General features: G+C 38.0%; 1 protein-coding gene across 3 annotated transcripts in view; it reads right to left on the bottom strand.

Moving 5' to 3' along the window:
- OXR1 (oxidation resistance 1) overlaps window positions 1–21,174 on the bottom strand; it is a 459,041-nt gene that overhangs the window by 130,804 nt on the left and 307,063 nt on the right. The window contains exon 1 of one of the 3 annotated variants that reach the window (XM_082858883.1): window positions 9,909–9,995. The exons of the other annotated variants lie outside the window; for them this stretch is intronic. Within the exon in view, the coding sequence (XP_082715009.1) occupies window positions 9,909–9,927 (19 nt within the window). The 5' untranslated portion in view covers window positions 9,928–9,995. Of the gene's footprint in view, window positions 1–9,908; window positions 9,996–21,174 lie in introns of those variants that run through there. 3 annotated transcript variants of the gene reach the window in all.

Below are 21,174 nucleotides of genomic sequence, written 5' to 3'. Positions count from 1 at the left end.
TCTGAGTAATAATAGTATGGGAAATTCTAAATGCAACACTACAGACCTTCCGAAAAAGTGGCTGGCAGATCCCCTGCCCCTCCAACCTCCACCTCTTCCTCTATCCTGTCATGGCAGAAGCTTTAGGACTTGCCTTAAGGCTAATGTTTTCAGCTTTGGCTTGCACCAGCATTGACAGTCTTTTCAGATTGGTTGTCTCTGTTACCAAGGGGCATGAGGTTTTAATCATCTCTGAAAAGGCAGCAAGTAAGTCCCTTGCTGGCACTGGAAGAATTCAGTGTCAGTGTGATTGTTCCTTGGCTGTAGGGGAGAAGTAGAAAGCAACAGCTCTAAAATCATTTGGGTAGATTGCTACCTTTATCACTTTTGTCATCTTCGTATGTTGATGATGTCATCGTCAATCTACTCAACAGCAGTAAATCATACACAGTAGTAGAGTTGATACAAAATGCAAACAGAATATCTCACTTTACATTAATTTACCACCATATACCTAGTTTTTCATCTTTTTCTATTTCAGAAAGCCAATTTTCCTTATCCCAGCATTTAATATTTCTGCTATAAAACAGCAGTCCCCTTCCACTATTTTTGTTTAAGATTATCAACAGTAAAATGTATGCTTTGAAAGAGAAAGGAATGCAAGGGAAGTTTAAAACAGTTGGATGGCCACTTTTCTCTCAAAAAAAACAGAAGCTAGATAATTCAGGACTGCTCTCTTGATTAGGGACCAGCATCTGAATATATACCTAGAGAAATGTATGAGAAACCAAGTTTTGAAATACCATCTTTTCTATCCTAAAGTCTCCCCTTTCTGCATGTGCTCTGATCCAGTTTTGATTAACAAGACATGCTTTATCAGAGTTGCCTTGATTTCAGTTGTTTGCATACCATGTACATGTACTTTGAGATAAACGCTGTTGCTGATGTGAGACGTAACCAGCTGGAGAAAAGAGTCAAGCCCTAGAGGGAAAAAAAGGGTCTGAGCATTTTCTATTTTTCAGGAGTTGCAATTTTGAAATAATAAAAGAAAATATGTGTCCTAGCCCTTAAGTTACTGAGTACATTAAAAATCATGTTGCATCTGAAATATGTTAATTATTACATATATTTAAAAATTGGCTTGAAATATTTACATGATAATTAGAAACTGTAAATATCCTAAAAATTTTTTAAAACCATGGAGTATTAATTTAATGTGTTTGAAGCTGAGAAAACGTTATCACAACAATAGTGAATAATAACTTTGAGATCTTTTCTTCAAGTTTAAGACTTGGTGGTGGCGGTTGTTTTGATTATTACAAGGACCTACAATGTTAAATGAGGAAATCAGCCTTAACTTGGAAGATAAAGCAGAAGGGAAAAAAAGATATCCTTAAATGAAACACTTATCTCAAGTTTTAAAAAAGTGTATGAGTTTTAAAAAACTAAGAAAATGAGATACTTTTAAAGTAAAAAAAAAAAATTATAACCAAGATTTAATCATCCAGACAGATAAGGTGCTAAGAAACCACAAGACCAAAGGAGAAATAAACAAATTAATTTAAAAATATGAAAAAGGACTTAATTAAAAGAGAAAAGCTGTCAAACTTCAATCAAGGCCATGTCATACAGAGAATGACATTTGTAGGAATACAACTGAAAATATAAATATAATAAGCAAGAAAGAGGAAATACTAGTTAAAAATGAATCATCAAATCTACAAAAGGGAAAAAGGGTTTTCTTAGCTAATAGGCTGAGACAGTAAATATCACACCTCTATATAATTTAATTTTAAAAAATTTAAAAAAAGAATATGTGGTTAACTGCATAACCTTGACTTGCTTCTAATAAGCAAACTTAATATCTGTAGCCCTGAGATATTTCTAATATGTCCAGATTGTTTATTCAATTTTTAAAATATTTTTTTGCCTTGAAAGAATTTATGCTACAACACACACACACACACACACACACACACACACACACACACACACACACACACACACACACACACACACACACACCCTGCTATTAGAGCAAACCTCTTCTTTTGTTCATTGTAGCAATTCTTTTTTGTTTCTCTTTTTTTCAGCAATGAGCAGCCTTTAGATATACCAAAGCCCCAAGTTCATTTCAAATCTGGGTTAAAAGACAGTTTTGACTCTTGGACAATATTGATGATGCAGATGGCATCAGATGACATGAATGTCTGTAGGTGGGGGAAGGGTTGCTTTGTAGACATCTTTGTAGGCAAGTTATGTAACATTTTTATACCACAGTTTCCTTCCCTGTAAAATGGAAATAAAGTTAGCCCTGTCTACTTCGTGGGGATGTTAAGGAATTTTAAGTAAAATGAGAATGCATGTAAAGGTTTTTATAAATTATGCAGTACAGAGCAAATTCAAGTTATTCTCTACTAGAAACAGTAGTGGATTTACACTTGAGACACACTTAAAGAAGAAAAACAATTCCAATGCTCTTAGGCATAAATGAAGGTTAATTATGACTGTACATCATGTCACTGGCAAACTCTGAGACCTCATCTTGTACTACTACTCTGTCTAGTCGTGTTCTTTCTGTTCTGTGAACAAACCAAATTCGTTTTCGCCTCCCAACTTCTGCACTTACTATCTCTCTATCTGGTTAGCTATTCTCCTGGTTCCTTGTATGGCTTCTCATCATTTGGGTCTCAACTCTAATGACACATTCTCAGAGATACATCCCCATCATTATGCAAGCTAACTGTATCTCTGCCCACCCCACTCCAGTCTCATGTGACCACATAACTCTACATTAGTTTCTTCTTAACATTTATTATTTAAATACCTTATTTCTTTTTGACTTGTTTGTGGAGAAATCACCACCATGTAAGGGCACAGTGTCCTTTTTACAGAGGACCTTAGTAACAACCAAGCAGTCTGTCACTAAGCTAGATCAGACTGCCAACACTCTGGATGGCAGGAAGTTCATAGTGACCTTGCCAAATGAGAGACGTGGTCAGCTGGAAACCAGACTTTCCAGAGGAACAAGGTGGGTAGGGAAGGATGTGAAATTGACAATTTTCCATATGATGCATTTGGGTAAGTAATGATATCCTTTTACTAATTAAATTCAATATGTATTTACACATCCTTCAGATAACTGATTTGCCTGTAATTTCTATTCTATAGCATATGTAATGCTATTTTAAAATACCCCCTCACTGAGTCCCATCATCAAAAGCAAAATTGTGACATGTCACATTTATTGCTGACATTCCCCAGCCTCCTCTTTCAAACAGTGTTTCTTGAGGCGTTTAATCCCTTTCCACTCACTATTTACATACTTGCCCCACGACTCGCTCTACAAGGCCCTGCTTTCAGCTGTCAGCAGATCTCTATTTGCTGTTTCTTCTTCTAAATTCCAATTCAGAATTATACATAACCCAACCATGACACTTAACGAAATGCATAATTATAACTGTCTGCATATGTGTCTGTCCCTCTCGTTAAATTCTACTTGCATTACCAAATACGGAGTCCCTGCACTTACTTATTACAGAATATAGTAGACATTCAATAAATGCTTTCATTTTATTTTTTTCTACAGTGTTGCCTTTCTTCTTTTAACCATTGTCCATATGTTACTTTATTATTACTATTTGAATGTCAACATGAGTGGAATTGGGGTCATTTGTTTGTACATTTTTCTATGTGAAAAACTCATACCTTCTTTTTAGAAAAAAAATTCAAAAAGTGATGTAGGAAAGAGGCTTCACTGTGTCCTGGCTGTGCTAAGCCAGGCAACTCTCAATTTTTCACTTAAGTGGAAGAAAATTGAAGAAATTAATTAATTGATTAATTGAAGAAAATTAATTAATTGAAGAAAACCCCAGAGAATAGCTGAATCTACATATAGTTCTATTTTCCCAATTAATCTACTTAGTCACTTAGTTAAGGACATGGAGTGGTCTGAACACAGATTCCCGGAGCCAGGTCTTGGGTTTGAATCCTGATTCTGACCCTTAGCTTAGCTTGTTTGACTTCAGGCAAATTTCTTAATCTACCTGCATTTTAACTTCCTCCTTTGTAAAATGTAAAAAATAGTTGTACCCAATGAATAGGGTTGATACAAGGATACAGTCAACAAATATTTATTTAGGACATATTATATACCAGGCTCTGCTCTTGGTACAAGGGATAGAATATGAAAAAAAAGACAAAAAAATCCTTCTTCACAGGGTTTGCATTCCAGTTAGCAAAATAAATATAAACACACATACATGTTAGTGATAAGTGCTAAGGAAAAAAAATAATAAACAAAGAAAGGTATGAACTGTGATGGGGCTGGAGGGATTTAAAGTTTTAGATAAGGTGACCAGGGAAGTTCACACTGAAAAGTACTGAAAAAAGACTGAAGAAAGCAAGGAAGCTGGCCACGCCAGTCGCTATGGGAGGAGCCTCTGAGGCAGAGGGAACAGTACTTGTAAAAGCCTTGAGGAAGAAAGAAGCTTGTCTGATGTGTTCAAGGGACAGCAAAAAGCCCAGTGTAGTTGGAGTGCAGTGAATTGTAGGAAGTTGTGTGTGTGTGTGTGTGTGTGTACTCGTGTCGGGGTGTCAGGTAGGGCCCTGTGCACCACGATGAGAACTTCAGCTTGGCTTTTACTCTGAGAGAGAAGAGCCCTTGAAGAGGTTTGTGCACACAGGAAAGACACAATGAGATTCAGGTTTTAACTGCGTTTCTCCAGGTGCCTTACTGAAAGCTGACTGGTAGAGGGGCGATGGGGGAAAGCAAGGGCAGAGGCAGGGAGACCTATTGCCATAATGCAGTTGAAAGATTATGGTGTTTGGACCTAGAAGGAAGTAGTACAGGTGGTTAAGAGCTGGGCAGATTCTGGATTTATTTTGAGAATAGAGCTAGCAGAATCTCTGGGCTGATCAGATACAGAGTGGAAGAGGAAAAGGAAGAGTAGCAACGTTTCTGGCCTGAACGACTAGAAAAAGGGTGCTTCCATGAACTGAAATACTAATAAATGCTCAATGCATGATTTATGTAATTTTGCTAAAATGTGTTAACCTGTTAATGAGTTAATAAATGGTACAGATGAACCTACTTGCTGGGCAGGAATAGAGACGCAGATGTAGACAACAGACGTGTGGACACAGTGGGAGGAGGGGAGGGTGGGATGAATTGGGAGATTAGGATTGACATACATACACTACCATGTGTAAAACAGATAGCTACTGGGAACCTGCTGTATAGCACAGGAGGCTCAGCTCGGTGCTCTGTGATGACCTAGATGGGAGGGATGTGGATGGAGGGAGGTCTAAGAGGGAGGGGATATAGGCATACATATAGCTGATTCACTTGTACAGCAGAAACTAGCACAAAATTGTAAGGCAATTATACTCCAAAAAAAAAAAAATATATATATATATATATATATATATATATATATATGTAAAGCACTTAGTCTAGTACTTAGTACCAAGTCAGCCCAATATAGGTGTTTGCTGTCAACTACTAACAAATTGAGATGGGAAATGTATTAACCCCCAGAATATTATTAGATGGGAAAATGTTCACAGTAGAGTTAAAACTTTTGGTCTTTGGAAATAAAGTGACTGAAATGAGATACTGAAAGACTCTCCGTTGGATGTTAAAGTATAGGAGATAAACAGGATTTTCAAGTAAGGACCACAATTCCCTCTCCTTCAATTCCCCCTTTTCACCTGCACGTGCCTTTAATACAGTATTTTTCTCTTTTTTTACTCCTACCTCTTGAAAGTATCCATAACTTCAAAAAATAACACATGCACAAAACATATTAACCTTCCAAAAAAAAAAACTTTGTGTTTCATACTCACTATAGCAATGGAATTTACATTCAACAATACTATTTTAAGTACCATGGAAGTACTTGTATTTTGAAGATACAACGATGACATTTATTTTTTATTGTTATTTTATGTTCTTGAAACTGTGAAAGCCAATACACTGAAATGTAAGTATTAGAGAATGCTCAAATACATACAGATATCCTAACTAGCTTTTTTTTTTTTTTTAAAGCACTTTTGGTTTCTATGCAAAGGTTTGGTTTCTATGTTCTTCTATAGAATTCATTTTTCACTGGCGAATTGTAAGATGACATTTCAAGCTAAAAATATCTGGAATCTTCCTGTTGGCAGAAAAAGGGTCCTGGCTATGGAAATAATTATGTGACTGATTCCATTTGATTCAATTAACTTTGCATCATTTCATTTCTCCTTTGTGAATATCTGGGATCAGGGAGTAGGGCCCTTCCATAATTACTATTATGACTTAACAGTACTTTTTTTCCCCAGTGGGCATTAGCTTATACCTGTAACTCTCCTTCTGTAGGAAGTATGACTCTATTAAAATGTATGCTCATGTGCCGATTCTATTTCAGTTTAAGTCTTTATGTATAACAGGGCCTGGTAAATAAATAACACTGGGGGCCCAGTAAATAGACAATAAGGTTTGGCTGCTTCGACCAGACCAAGCAACTAAAACAAACACAGAAAGAACAATAACTGCTGGAAACCCCACTCCACCCCCTCCCACCGTGTTTTCCTCTGAAGGTGAGGAGTTAGACAAAACTCTTTGTCATATGCTGATTCCGAAATCCACTGTTAAACACGCTTATGTTATTTTTCCCAAAGCCTTACTGTAATTTACAGATCGGTATGGCTCTTAAATGGAAGGAACAAAGACAGGAAAAGAATTGGGGAATCTAAGTAACCTTTTATTTTTAATGCCACAGAGGTGCTGTGGGCTGTAGTTCTGCTAATTCAGTAAAGGATACAAGTTCTGAGACTAGTATGCATTCAGCACTGGGACTTAAAATAGCTTGAACGCTGCAAGTTGGAAGTTCTCTGAAGATAGATGTCACAGTTCTCCTTTAAATTCAGGCAGTGAGTTAATGGGTCAGATCATCATCTCCAATGATAATTAAAATGCAGAATGTACTCTCTTTAATTTGGGATAAATTCTATAATGTCTTCTTCTTTCCTCTTCCCAACCGTCTAAAGTTTTGTTCAATGTTGATGCTAAAATTGATAGCTGAACAGTACTTCATGGTTTATCAAGTGCTCTCAAATACATTTCGTATTCAATATTTTTACTGGCCCAATATTTTTTACAAATCGTCCTAACAATATCATGATGAAGAAATTATTCATATGATTTCTATTCTTTAGATATGTAATTTGAAACTCTGAGAACAATTCTGGATCACTAAGTACATATAGTTTAAAGGAGCAGAACCATAACTTGAACCACGTCTTTAATTTTTAAAAAACTGTACCCTTTCCATTTCATTACAGTTAAATATTGGTAATTATATTACTAAAAATTCTCTGAGTATTTTCCAGAGGTTTTCAGTCAAGACAGTTGCCCAAGAACAGGGAGAATCACAGTGCAAGGGAATTAGGGTGGAGGAAGGTACTGAGAAGAGACCAAAATTGACCCTGGATAAGCTACAGAACAGAAAGAGAATACTCTTACAGAGTTTGAATGTGAAATGCACAGCATTTAGCACATTATACAAGTAATGCATTTATCTATAATTTTTACTGCCATATTTCATCAAGACTGCATTTATTATAAGATGCACCACCAAGAGAAAAAACAACGAAACCCTGTCAATTAAACCATGATACACCATTGATCATAAGATATTTTGAGATTTTAATAAGTCAAAATGTGGAAAAAGGTACGTCTTAGAATCCAGGAAATATAGTACTGGTAACTGCGGAGGGTATGGGAATTCTCAAAATCAGTCAATATAACCTAACTAGACAATCAGTAAGCGTTTATTAAGTGCCTATGGATGGGTATGAAGAAGCAAAATGCATAATCTAGTTGAAGAGGCTTAAGTGCTACATATGAAATATTAATTGCTATCCTTCAGTTTCACAGTGATGACCACTGGTTGGAGAAAACAAATCTGCCTGTGCAAAAAAGATGTCTGGGTGTGCAAGTGCCAGGGGGTTATGAGGTATAGGAAGGAGGAGGAGAGAGGGGAATAAAGAGGAGAAAGCAGTTGGGGGAGGGAAGGGTAGCTTGGAGGACAGGTAGGAAGAATGGAGGGAGGGGTCTAACCTGTGCAGGAGCTTCAATGAAATTCATGCGTGGTCTGAATCCTGTGCACACAGATCTCCTGATCCTATTAATTGCTGGGCTGTATGTGAAATGATTCTTTGAAACAACAGCTTTGAAAAAGGGCTTCAAACATTTTTGTAACGTCTATAGTCTAACCCTGATGATTTTTCCATTCTTGTATATTGTTTAAATCACAAAGACTGAAGACTTAGACACTTTTGATACCTCTCAAATTTGAGCTAAATGTAGCTGCTTAAACATTGGACATTGCTTGGAAATTAAATTTTGTTATGACTGGTTTTCAACATTCTTGATGACTTAAAAGTTTTAGATTCTGTGATTAAAGTTAAAAAGTTGTTTGGGCTGAAACCAATCATCTAAATATTTAACTTGGGCATTTTGCATATTTTTATGATTATCAGCACACAATCTGTGTGCTGAACTGGAAAAATGAAATTAGATTGTTTATTTCTAATTAAAAACATTTCTGTTTCTGCAGTGAGATTTTCATAAATAAATTACCCTGTAATGTGAAATAATTGCTTTTGCAATTAACCAAGTAAGAAGAAAAGATACTCAACCTTTTAGCCGTGCATTATGCTCATAAATTTATTGCTAATTTGAAAGGGATAATATCCTGTAGCATCATTAAGCTTCATGACTAAGTGATAAACTACATTAGACATTCTGATACTGTTACATAGTTGCTTGTGATTGAGGAAAAACTAACCTAGTAATGGTAATTACTTCTTTTAAAAGGAAAAACTATAAATAAATAATAATGCAGAGCAATTTCATTTTTAAAAGTCAATAATGAATTCCATCTGCTGCATGCCATTAAAAATCAAAGAGGTTACTTACGTGCGTGCCTCAGATCTTTTTATATCTTTATGCCTTCCATTTAGAAGTATAGGTCGACCCATCAATGATAATGTTATTTTGACTTGTTTGACCAAAACATAAAGAAAGAAAAAGACGGGCTTCCCTGGTGGCGCAGTGGTTGGGGGTCCACCTGCCGATGCAGGGAACGCGGGTTCGTGCCCCGGTCCGGGAGGATCCCACATGTCGCGGAGCGGCTGGGCCCGTGAGCCATGGCTGCTGAGCCTGTGCGTCCGGAGCCTGTGCTCCGCAACGGGAGAGACCACAGCAGTGAGAGGCCAGCGTATCGCAAAAAAAGAAAAAAAAAAAAGGAAAGACAAAAACCTCCTATTGATTTCCCTCCGCATTTCTGTGGAGCCTAAAGGACTTATTTCAATAAAATGCCAAAGGAAAACAAAGGCATTTAAGCAAACTTTTAAGAGGATGGTTAGGAGAGCCTAATGAAATGCATTACCAGTCTTTGAAACCCAGAGAACACGCATAAGCGTTTGACTTAATCACTATCATTACCCTAGTTGTGCACAACCTTTCAGTTACGGGCAAGATAAGGCAATATGCAAACCTTACTGGCAAATTTCATTTCCTATGAATGAATGAAAAAAGTCACTAATGACATATAAATGGCCACTGGACATGAAAACAGACCCCAAATCACTATGTTTGAATCTATTTCTGGTAGGGCCTCCATATAGAATCAGAGCAGCTGCACCTACAGCAAATCATAGACAAATAATGTAGTTGCACGGAAAGTCTTTTTCATATCCTATATTCAGATTAGTATTTCAACAGAGTCACTCCCTCCTGACTGCCCCCAGCAAACATTCCCTTCCTGGAGGTAGTAACCAACAGATCCATATAGGTCATCTGGATTTTGAAAATGTAACAAAGTCACCTTTCTCTGACCGTCTAAAATGACTTGTTTAAAGCTGAGAGCACTTACACATACCTTTACGTGCGCAGAACATTTCTGAGGTCCTCCCTTCAACCCCTACTCAGCCAGCAAAGTGCTGCTCTCAGGAAGACAGGACGGGGATTTTGGTTCCTGTGCTTCCCCGGGTAATACAACACTTCCTTTCTGGGAGAGTGCCCTCTACTCCCGGCCCTGACCTCTGGTGGCAGTGTTTGAGTCTCAAAGGTTTCTGTTTCTGCACTCGGTAAAACCACTGTATCGCCTCCTGGCTGCGTAAGCCTCCCTCTTGTTTCACTGAACATTCTCGAAACAGTGCCAGCATGCTCTACATAATACACTACTAAGTGGACCCTCTAAGTCTATCATGGAGTGAGATAACAGAACTCAGTATCTAACTTCTGTACGTTTCTTATCTTAAAGTGAATCAATGGCTCAGCCACCTTTAACACATCTCTATTATGTACTCCTAACAGCACTGAGACTCAGCAGACCTGATAAGGCTGGGTCCTAACCTGATTGGTGTTTTATACCTTTACAGATATTTAAATGCTGTTAGCTCATTGTCCAAACGTAAGTTTGATTTCTTTTTCTCCAGAACCTCCATCTGCATTGTCATGATATAGTATACACACTACTTTGCATTACAGTTATTTCCTTCTGTATTTTTTCCCTGTTAGGACAAGGAGAGAGTACATTACAGCACCTATAATAGTGTGGAAACTTAGTAACTGAATGAATGAATGAGTCATAATAACTCCCTCTTCCTACCTGCCCCCCACCTCCCCTTAATTCACATTCTGTGTTAGTCCTTTAGAAGCAAATGGCACCATCCACAGCCTAGCTCTATTTGACTCCCTGTCAATATACTTAAACTTCAGAATCCTGGAGAAGACCTTGGTGGATGTTTCCCTTTTATTCTCCCCGGTCATCACATTTTTATGGAATCCTTCAATGGCAGCTCACTGAGATATAAACATATGATAATACTGTATTTTATTTGGTGGGTAGGGATTATTATCATCAGGAAGAGAAAATGTCAACTCAGTAGATAAAAATCCTTTGCAAGTCCAAGGTCTGCTGTCTGCCAAAATAGGCGGGCTCCAGGGGCAAGTTAAAAAAATATACAAGTCATTGAAAACTGTGTGCAGTACATTGTGATGGACTGACAATGCTTATAAAGAAAACGGAGTTCATATTACCACCAGTTCATGACACTGGCATCTCTACGCAATACAATAAGACCAAGATTTTGCGTGCAGTACAGAACTTATGGCCTTTGCCAAGTTCTGACAGTTCCGTAATAAGCTATTTATTGGCTAGTACAGAACCGGATCAAACCAACATGATTTCAGAGGAAAATGGTATAAACTGGCAATATAATTCATTCTCAAATGAAAATTTATGATATCTAATCTTCTCTATGGAGCTACCGGTGTATCCACCACAAACTATTTGGCTCCTTTAAGGGTTCCAGCAGTATTCCATATGAATGCTATTAATTAAATGAGACAACCTATGTAAAACTTCTGGTAAAGTTCCTGGCACTCCGCTATAAGTGTTTTAACAGTTATCAATTTCTATTCCATTCCTTAATCATGTGACTGGTTTATTCCAGTCCTAGATACCATTCTACATAAGAGCAATGCTAATGCTAAACAATGCCTTACATGTAGGTAAGGCTTTATCATTTACTAAGTGCTTCAACTAATATTCTCTAGTTATACACACAACCACCCTGGGAAATGTTGCTTATTCTCAAAGTTTTGTGGAGTTAGCTAGGTATAGAAACTTAATGACAATGTATCCTGGCAGCTTTATATGGTGAACAAAAAGAGAGGCCAGAAGTGTTTTGAAGTTGCTCTAATGTTCACCTTCAAATAATTTCACATAGCTGCAGACTCCTGGAAACGACAGCAAGCAGGTAGAAAGCAGGAATGAACTGGCTCTTTTTTTAAATCAAGACTTTATATTAGAAGAAGAGACTCACACACAAAAAACCCTAGACAAAACATAAACATATGGTTTTCAGGATCTGCAGAAAATGCAAAAGGGTGGCTTTTATATATTTACATCTCACATAGATGGTAATGCTATCTATATCTGCATTGTGTTTGAATTCAAATAATAGAAGTATAAAGATGTACACACATAACAAATACACTTATAAACTGGTCATATGAAAAGTACTTGTATAAACAAATATCCATAGCTATATACATTTCATATCTACACAAGACACATATTTCCCAGTATTTTGTCATTTGCTCTTTCTTATTTGCTTTCACTAGGAATCTGATAGGAACTAGATTTGAGTCACTTGTCAGCTAAGTGTAGTTCTTTCAAGGTTTTGTAAGACCAAGTCAATCTTTTAATTGTGCTTAGAACCGGCCATTAGGCATCTGATGACATAGTTTCCAAAGAATAAATACTGGCTCTTGGGCATTGCTTCCTCTTAGCTGTCCTTCAACTTTGGGATCCAGGCTGCTAAGAAGCTCTGTTTTTAAAATATTTTTAGTGCTGTGGTCAGGAATGCCACTGCTTCTACATAACCTCCGGGTTTTATTCTAGATTCTCTTTCCAGTTTTTTTTTAAATGTATTTCCTATCTTACTTCTTGATTGATTTGCCTTATATTATATATGTTACATCATGTAGTTTGATCAATTCGTGATAATGAGACATTTTATTTCATTGAAACTTTTTTTTTTCTTCAATTTTATTGTGGTAAGAACATAACGTTCTTACCACACAGTCTAGTTCTTATCAGATTCCTAATGTGAGCAAATAAGAAAGAGCACATGACAACATACCGGGACATATGTATTTTGTGTAGATATGACACATATATAGATATTTGTTTACATAGGTACTTTTCATATGACCATTTCACAAGTGTGTTTGATATATGTGTGTCTCTTATTTGAATTCCAACACTTAACATGTTAACATGCAAAATTTTGCATACAGTACTTTATTGTTCATTATAATGTGACTTTTTTCCTTATTATTTTATTTTATTTTTTATTGAAGTATAGTTGATTTACAAAGTTGTGTTAGTTTCAAATATACAGCAAAGTTATTCAGCTATATATATACACACACATCTATATTCTTTTTCAGATTCTTTTCCACTATAGGTTATTACAAGATAGTGAATTTAGTTCTCTGTGCTATACAGTAGGTCCTTGTTGTTTACTTTATATACAGTGGTGTGTATATGTTAATCCCAAACTCCCAATTTATGCCTCCCTCCCTTTCCCCTTTGGTAACCATAAGTTTGTTTTCTATGGCTGTGGGTCTATTTCTGTATTGTAAATAAGTTCACTTGTATCATTTTTTAAAGATTCCACATACAAGTGATATCATATGATACTTGTTTTTCTCTTTCTGACTTACTTCACTTAGTATGATAATCTCTAGGTCCATCCATGTAGCTGCAAAAGGCAAAATTTCATTCTTTTCTATGGCTGAGTAATATTCCATTGTATATATATACCACATCTTCTTTATCCATTCAACTGTCAATGGACATTTAGGTTGCTTCCATGACTTGGCTATTGTAAATAGTGCTGCTATGAACATTGGGGTGCATATATCTTTTCAAATTACGTTTTCTCTGTATACATGCCCAGGAGTGGGATTGCTGGATCATACGGCAGTTTTATTTTTAGTTTTTTAAGGAACCTCCATACTGTTCTCCGTAGTGGCTGCACCAATTTACATTCCCACCAACAGTGTAGGAGGATTCCTTTTTCTCCACACCCTCTCCAGCAAATAATGTGACTTTAAATGTAAAAATTTGTTGTTTTATTTCTATGCGATGGATAAATCTGCTTGATTACACAATTAGGACTTGTTCAAACTGAACATTTTTTTGAAGATGGTAGGGATAGGACCCTTTGCTAAAGGAAAATTTATGAAAAAATAGTCTTTCCAATACTTGGGTAATTTCAGAATCTTGTGGTCTTCCTATTTATAGATGTTAATTGTTGGCAGGTAGAATTATAAAAGCACTTTTGCTAATAACACGTTACAATGCCAAGGATACAACCTTAACTTGAGATGTGAATTTTACTTGTAGCCTGCACCCTTATCAAAATGCATGCTACAGAATACAAAAAGAACACTTTCCTCCTCAGGTGAAGTGGCAAACAAATGCGGTTAAGATGCTGAGTGATCAGCGGTGTCAGTTCTAAAACAAAGGTTTTCCAGGGGATGAATGCAAGGAGAGGTGATGTTCCCTGGTGGGGAGAAAACATCCACTTCTCTATGAGAAAGGCTACTTATCAAGTATTTAATTTTCTTTTAGAAGAGAAAGGGTGTTTAAGAGTGATTTTTAAAAGAAAATTTGAACTGCTTACAGTAGCGATTATTGCTGGGTATACGTAGGGTATTTCAAGTGTACTAGTCTTCATGGTAATAAATGTCTCACAAAATTCCTATAAGTTTAGTTTGCCTAAAAGAGCTTTCACCAATCCAGATCAGCTAGCACGTAACAAAATTAATGCTGTTTACTGAGCAGCTAGTGTTTGAGGGAAGCCTTTGCCAAACACTGGAGTTACAGTGGCGATTCAGTAACCTGATACACACAGTCTTTTTAATTTTCTTCTTTCTCCTTGTGAACATACTTTCTGAATGAAGGGAAAAAAGCCCCAAGTTCTGTGTTTTTCCCTTGGGAATAATGTCTCCTATTGAGCAGGGAGCACAATTTCTGCTCTATTTTTCCCTCCTGTTATATTCCTCAGCAATCCGCACTAAACAGCCAGCTTGTCTCCTTTCTCTGGGCTGTATCAGCTAACGTAAATATTGCAGAGTGAGCAACAACTGGAGGCAGTCTGCCTGGGTGCCAGCCTCCACTTTCCAGCCATGAGGCCTGGGGTAAATTATTAACCTCCCTGCCTCTCAGTTTTCTCACCTGTGAAACTAGGATCTTAATACCTCCTACCTCATAGGGCTGCTATGAGGATTAAGTGCTTTAATACATACGAGAAACTCAGAATAGTACTTGGCACGGAATAAGTACTCAATAAATGCTAGCTTGTTAAATTATCATTATAAAGAGAAAGCTATAAAAGTAGGTGTAGGTATTTCACATATTGCCAGCCATATCAAGATAAGCCATGTTAAAACAACATTCTTTATAATATAGAAATTTATTAGGATGAACTCTTCAAAACAAAGCTTTCCTTAACTATCTGATTTTGAAATTTCAAAATTGTCAAAAGAAAAGAGATGCAGAAAGGAAATAAAGGAAAAAAACCCTCAGTTCATAATGCCAAATGAGTTTTAAGCTTGATTTCAAGCTCCTATAGTAAAGTCTAACTAAGAAAATGAATGATTCCACACATAAAAAGTTACACAGTACATGAAAATTATTATAGCCTAAAAGAATTACGTTAAAGTTAGTGTTTGATTAAAATAGTTATGTCAATCAATGGTGCCTTGGGACTTACCTGGTGGCGCAGTGGTTAAGAATCAGCCTGCCAATGCAGGGGACATGGGTTCGAGCCCTGGTCCAGGAGGATCCCACATGCTGTGGAGCAACTAAGCCCGTGCGCCACAACTACTGAGCCTGTGTTCTAGAGCCCGTGAGCCACAACTACTGAGCCCGTGTGCCACAACTACTGAAGCCCACGGCGCCTAGAGCCCGTGCTCCGCAACAAGAGAAGCCACCACAATGAGAAGCCCATGCACCACAATGAAGAGTAGCCCCCGCTCACGGCAACTAGAGAAAGCCTGTGCACAGTGACGAAGACCCAACACAGCCAAAAATAAATAAATAAATAGATCGATCGATCGATAAATAAATAAATGTTAAAAACAAATCAATGGTGCCTTGGACATTGTCTAATAGTGTATATCTTAAACTTTTACTTTATTATAATTATTAATTTAAAAAATTTCCCCAGATATGAATTATATGCCATATAATTTTTTTCAACAAAAGGGAGACAATCATTAAGATTATGGACATTGGGAAGTGGAAACAACAAAGATCAAGCAGAAGATTATAAAAGAGAAAAACAACGAAATGATTAGTGACTGATTAATAAGAAAAGAAAATGGAATAGATATCATTTAAGAAAATAATTCAAGATCTCTCAGTCACATCGGTCAGAAACAAGTTAGTCCTCTTGAAAATCAGAATGACCTTTTAGCTTTTGTTTTCACATATGTTAACCAAATGTAGTGTAGAAATTAAAATTATACTATATTTGATCTATTTAGACTATGTGGTTGGAAATTGATGTAAAAACTGGAATTCATTATTTTATTTTTTAAAACAATCTATTACACTTCCTGAAAAAAGTCATTTCTATAGTTCAAAAGCAAAAGTACTCTCCATCACCATTTAATGGCTGGGGAAAAAAAAAAAAAAAAAAGCCTAGATTTGACTAAGTTAATTTTGGAATAGTCAGGAAAGAATGGGGATGCGAAACAGCAAAAGGAAGATATCTGGGATGTCCAGGCTGTCTGCCCAGCACTGCTACTTTACATGGAACAAAGGCTTTGCTCCACCAGCTTGAAAGAATCTTCTTGTGCCTTGTAAATTATACTGAGGATTTGGATTTTCATCTGAGGGCAATAGGGAGGTACTTAGGCTTTTAAGCAGAGCACCTTTTGACATCACCCTTACAGTTCTCCAGGGTCTGTCCAATTCTGGCTCTTTAATTCTCAGGGCGACATCTTTGAACTAGATGGGACTCTCCTCCCATTGTCCTTGGTCCCCAATGTCCTTTCTTCCCCACAAAATGCAATCCAGTTTGTGTTCTCAGTCCAAGTAGAAAACCATGAGGACAACTGAAATCAATGCTCAGACAAAATCAGACCTGACAGAGTGGATTCACTACTCACAGGATCCAGCCTAAGAACTCCTTTCCATCATCACCCCCTCTTGCTCACCGAGTTTAACATATGCAGGCTTCTTTGCTGTTCTTTGAACACACCAAGCATGCTCCTGTCCTAACACTTTTGTGCTTGTGGTTCCCCTTTTCTTAGAATGCTCTCCCCAGACATTGGCCTGACCTTGCTCCCTCATTCTATTTAAGTCCCTGTTCACATAGCTCTTCCTTAGAGAGGTCTTTTCTCACTACAGTATCCAGGGAAGCAGCCCCTTACATGTTTTTTTCCTTCCTGACACATCACTAACTGATATTATACCTTTATATGTTTCTGCATAGTCCCCCCTACTAGAATTTAAGCTCTAAGAATGTTCATTGCTATAGTTCCCCACAACCAAAACAATGTCGGGAACATTGTAGGAGACCAAGTAATTTCCATTCAATGGCCCAACTGGAAGTTGCTGGGCATATAACAGATGTCCAGTGAGTACTTGTGGAAAACCTATTAAGGTTTAGACTGAATGAATGTGTACATGCTTTATGCTAGATTAAAAATATGTATTCATAAGAATAATTCTATTGCTATTTTATTTTAAATTTGCTTCTAATTACTGATTTGCTCAGACTTGGGGTGTCATGCGTCTTTCCTAGAGTAATGTTGTCTAAATTGAGATTTAAAGAGAGAAATAAATTAGGCAAACAGGATCATGTGTTGAAAAGGTAGGTGGGAACAGGGGAAAAGGAAAGTACTCAAGGCAGAGAGACTACAGGGGAAAAGGCCTGGTGAGGAAGCTTCAACTGCAAGAAGTCCAGTGTGACAGAAGCATGCTATAGGAGAAGATATGATAAATTATGGTACAGAGAGAGGAGAGATATGAGATTAGGGAAATAAGCAGGAACCAGGGCCTTCATGTGCCCTGTAAATTACACTGAGAATTTAGATTTTAATCTGAGGGCAATAGGGAGAGCATTAATAAGATCGGGCTTGAACTCTAAAAATTAGCCCCAGTACAGGAGACGGACTGGAGGGGGACATATCCTGAACGTAAGAATGGTCTTAGGAGGTGATGATTATAATCCATGTGATATATGAAGCTAAATAATGACAGTAGGGACTGAAAGAAGTGAATCAATCGAAGACACTTTACGGGTTAGAATAGCTAGGATTTCTTGAGTGATTATAGCTGCTCTGATGGGGGAGATGTGCTCGGGGTGGTAGAAGAAAGAACCTATTTGGGTACCAGAGAATACTGACGGGAGCTCAGCTTTAAAGGGGGGCATTAGAAAACCAGCTATGGAAAGGCTGGTTTTGAAATACCTGTGGAATATCCTAGGAGATGTCTAGTAAACAGTTGTAGGTCTAAAGTTTATGATAATCTTCTCAGCTGGAAATTTAGATTCGAACATCATCTGCTCATGGATGTGAATTAATATTGCTTAGGACAAACATATTCTCCTATATTCTTTACCTAGATTCAGCCATTGTTAATATTTTATCCCATTTGTTTTACATTTGTGCTCTCCCTCTGTCTTCTCTCTCTGACATATATGTATACATACACACGCACAAAATGTGTATATTTGTTGAACCATTTTAGGGTAAGTTACATGCATCATGGCTTTGGCCCCAAATACTCAAGTGTATACTTCCTATGAATATGGATATTCGTGCATACCCACGAAGATGCACTTTTCAATTTAGTCAATTTCACATTGCCCGAATACTTTTATATGATTGTTGTCTGCAGTCCAATTTTGACTACTGACCCAATAATGACTCCGGACAGCATTTTTAATTCTCAAGTTAAGGTTGATTTCTTCTGCTAAGTTTGGCTTTCACAATTACACAGAAGTCTAAGAGTCACGTTAAGTAGTTGATTTTGTTTGCATTTTCCTTCCTATAAAAGAAGTAATAAGGTTTGAAAGTATATTTCTTTATGTTACTGAAATCCATCTCCTGCAGCTTTTTTTTTTTTAATTCTATGAGTTCTATCATCTACATAAGGGCAAAGCTATCACATGAATAAAAAAGAGTTGCCCAACTGACCTCCTCTGTATAGTATTTGCTTTGATGCTTTTTTATGAGCAATAAAGCTTCTTAAGCCCCCAGGGAACATTCTTCCTGTTCTTAAGATCACCTAATTTTTGTTTGTTTCTTTTTTGCTTTTTGTTTTTTTTGGCCTCCTGGCTTGTGGGATCTTAGTTCCATGGACTAAGGATTGAACCTGGGCCCTCGGCAGTGAGAGCGCAGAGTCCTAAACACTGGACAGCCAGGGAATTCCCAAGATCAGCTAATTTGAGTTATATTATTTTTTTTCTCCCTTTAGGAAAGTAATTGATAAGGAAAGGATGGAGGGTAGTGGTGGAAGGAGACAAAGTCCAGTCTGTAAAGTAGACTTTATGATTAAAGTCACCTTTAAGAAGTATCAAAATTATAATTCTAAAAACTGTAACGCACCGAAGCATCAGCTAGAGCTAAATTCAGTAGGTTGTCAGTAAGAGCTCAGAGTAGGATGATATAAACCATCAGCATTCCAAACCTAACAGGACCAGAGCTGCACAATGGGAGGCTTTATTTATAGGAATCTTTTCGCACCCACTTGCAAAGTTGCTAAACTGGTTTCTGTTTCCTTTGTGGGTGCTTTGGTCAAAGAAGAGAAGCGTGTTTTGGCTTGTCACTGAATGTTGATCTTTAATGGAAAAGAAACAGATTTATCAGAATTATTTACCTCCAAAAGAGTCCTGACTTCACCTTGTTCAAAGCCACCCATAGCTGTGCAAATGGCTTCCTCGCTTCCCATCCCTCTTTTTTTAGATATGAGAAATGGACCTGGGTTAATCTGCAAGCCACGTCAAAGGCAAAGGTTTGATATGTCTTAAATCTCTGATAAAAAATAGTACACATAGCAGTCCTTAGCTGCCCTCGGAAACCACCACCAAGATGACCAAACCATGATACGTTTGTCATTAGGCTACTGGAAGATTTGCCCCAAAAGTACGTGAACTTGGGTGTACCTTCATAAGGTATCTGTTTTAGAACCTTAAAAACAAAATCAAATGGTGGGGCTCCAGTATAAAGCTGTAAAATTAGGGGCTCTGAAATCAGACACATCTGAGTTTGAATTCTCTCTCTGCTGCTTACTCTGTTGCTTTGGCTGAATTACATAAAGCTCTCTATCCCCCAGTTGCCTCGATAGTAACAAGGGAGCGATAGCACGTACCTGCCAGGGCATTAAATGAGGATTAAATGAGATAACATATGTGACATGTCTAAGTACAATATCTACCATATGGTAGGTGCTTAAAAATAATTCCCTGAGCCCTTCAGCATGCTGACAAGGACTGATTTACTACAAAGCAGAAGGCCTGATTCAAGGCAGAAGGATTGATTTAAGGCAGAAGAGGTGGAGAGGAGGGACCCGAGTCTTCCTGGAGGCGGTGACATAAATCAGTGAAGGAAGGAAAGCAGGAGACAGGCGGCTATGTCATGGTCTAGACGAGGGCACAAGAAGCTCGAACTTGGATAGCACCAGTGAGGAAGATGACTGGAGAGGACTTGTGAGAGTGTTAGGGGGCACAAGAGTCATGTGATTCCCAATGTTCACGTCTGCGTGGCAGAGAGAGTGATGCTGCCCTTGCACCCAGCGGGTAGGAAGAGATGGCTTGAGTCAAAAATGGTCATTTGAGGGCTTCCCTGGTGGCGCAGTGGTTGAGGGTCCGCCTGCCGATGCAGGGGACACGGGTTCGTGCCCCGGTCCGGGAGGGTCCCGCGTGCCGCGGAGCGGCTGGGCCCGTGAGCCATGGCCGCTGAGCCTGTGCGTCCGGAGCCTGTGCTCCGCAACGGGAGAGGCCACAACAGTGAGAGGCCCGCGTACCGCAAAAAAAAAAAAAAAAAAAAAATGGTCATTTGAATTCTCAGGTGTTTCCAGGGACCCACAGACTCTTAGGGGGCAGTTGCTCAGCTCCAGCTGGACGTGTGGTGCCTTAAGCTTAACAGAAAGGTTAGCACCCAAGTTCTATTTTGGGGGAGTCAGCTACATATAGGTGAGTTGATACCACCGCAGAAAATATCCTCAAGAAAGGAAAAAGTGTAGAGAAAGAAGAGAACAGGAAAGCTCTAGACCATGTGTATTTAGGTCAGACGTCACAATCCTGTTCTTCATTTTTCAGCTTTAAAGGCAGAGGGCCAAAACTATGTTTGTAGAAGGTGTTGAAACATAGTGTGGGAGGTTCTACACTCACCTGGTTTCTGGGACATTGGTCAGTGGCGCCTTCTTATTTAAACCACAAAAAACATTCAGAGAGGGTTCCTTTCTTTATGGGGGATCAAGAATAGCAAAAACTAACATTCCCTGTGTTGCTTCGTGGCAGGTACTCTGGTGCGGTAGGTAGAATAATGACCCCTAAAAGCGCCCTTGTCCTAATCCCCCAAACCTGTGAATATGTTACCTTAAGTAGCAA

Source organism: Leucopleurus acutus, assembly GCF_964270905.1.
Source record: "Leucopleurus acutus genome assembly, chromosome: 17".
Lineage (NCBI taxonomy): Eukaryota > Metazoa > Chordata > Mammalia > Artiodactyla > Delphinidae > Leucopleurus > Leucopleurus acutus.
This window is presented reverse-complemented; position numbering and strand designations above follow the sequence as displayed.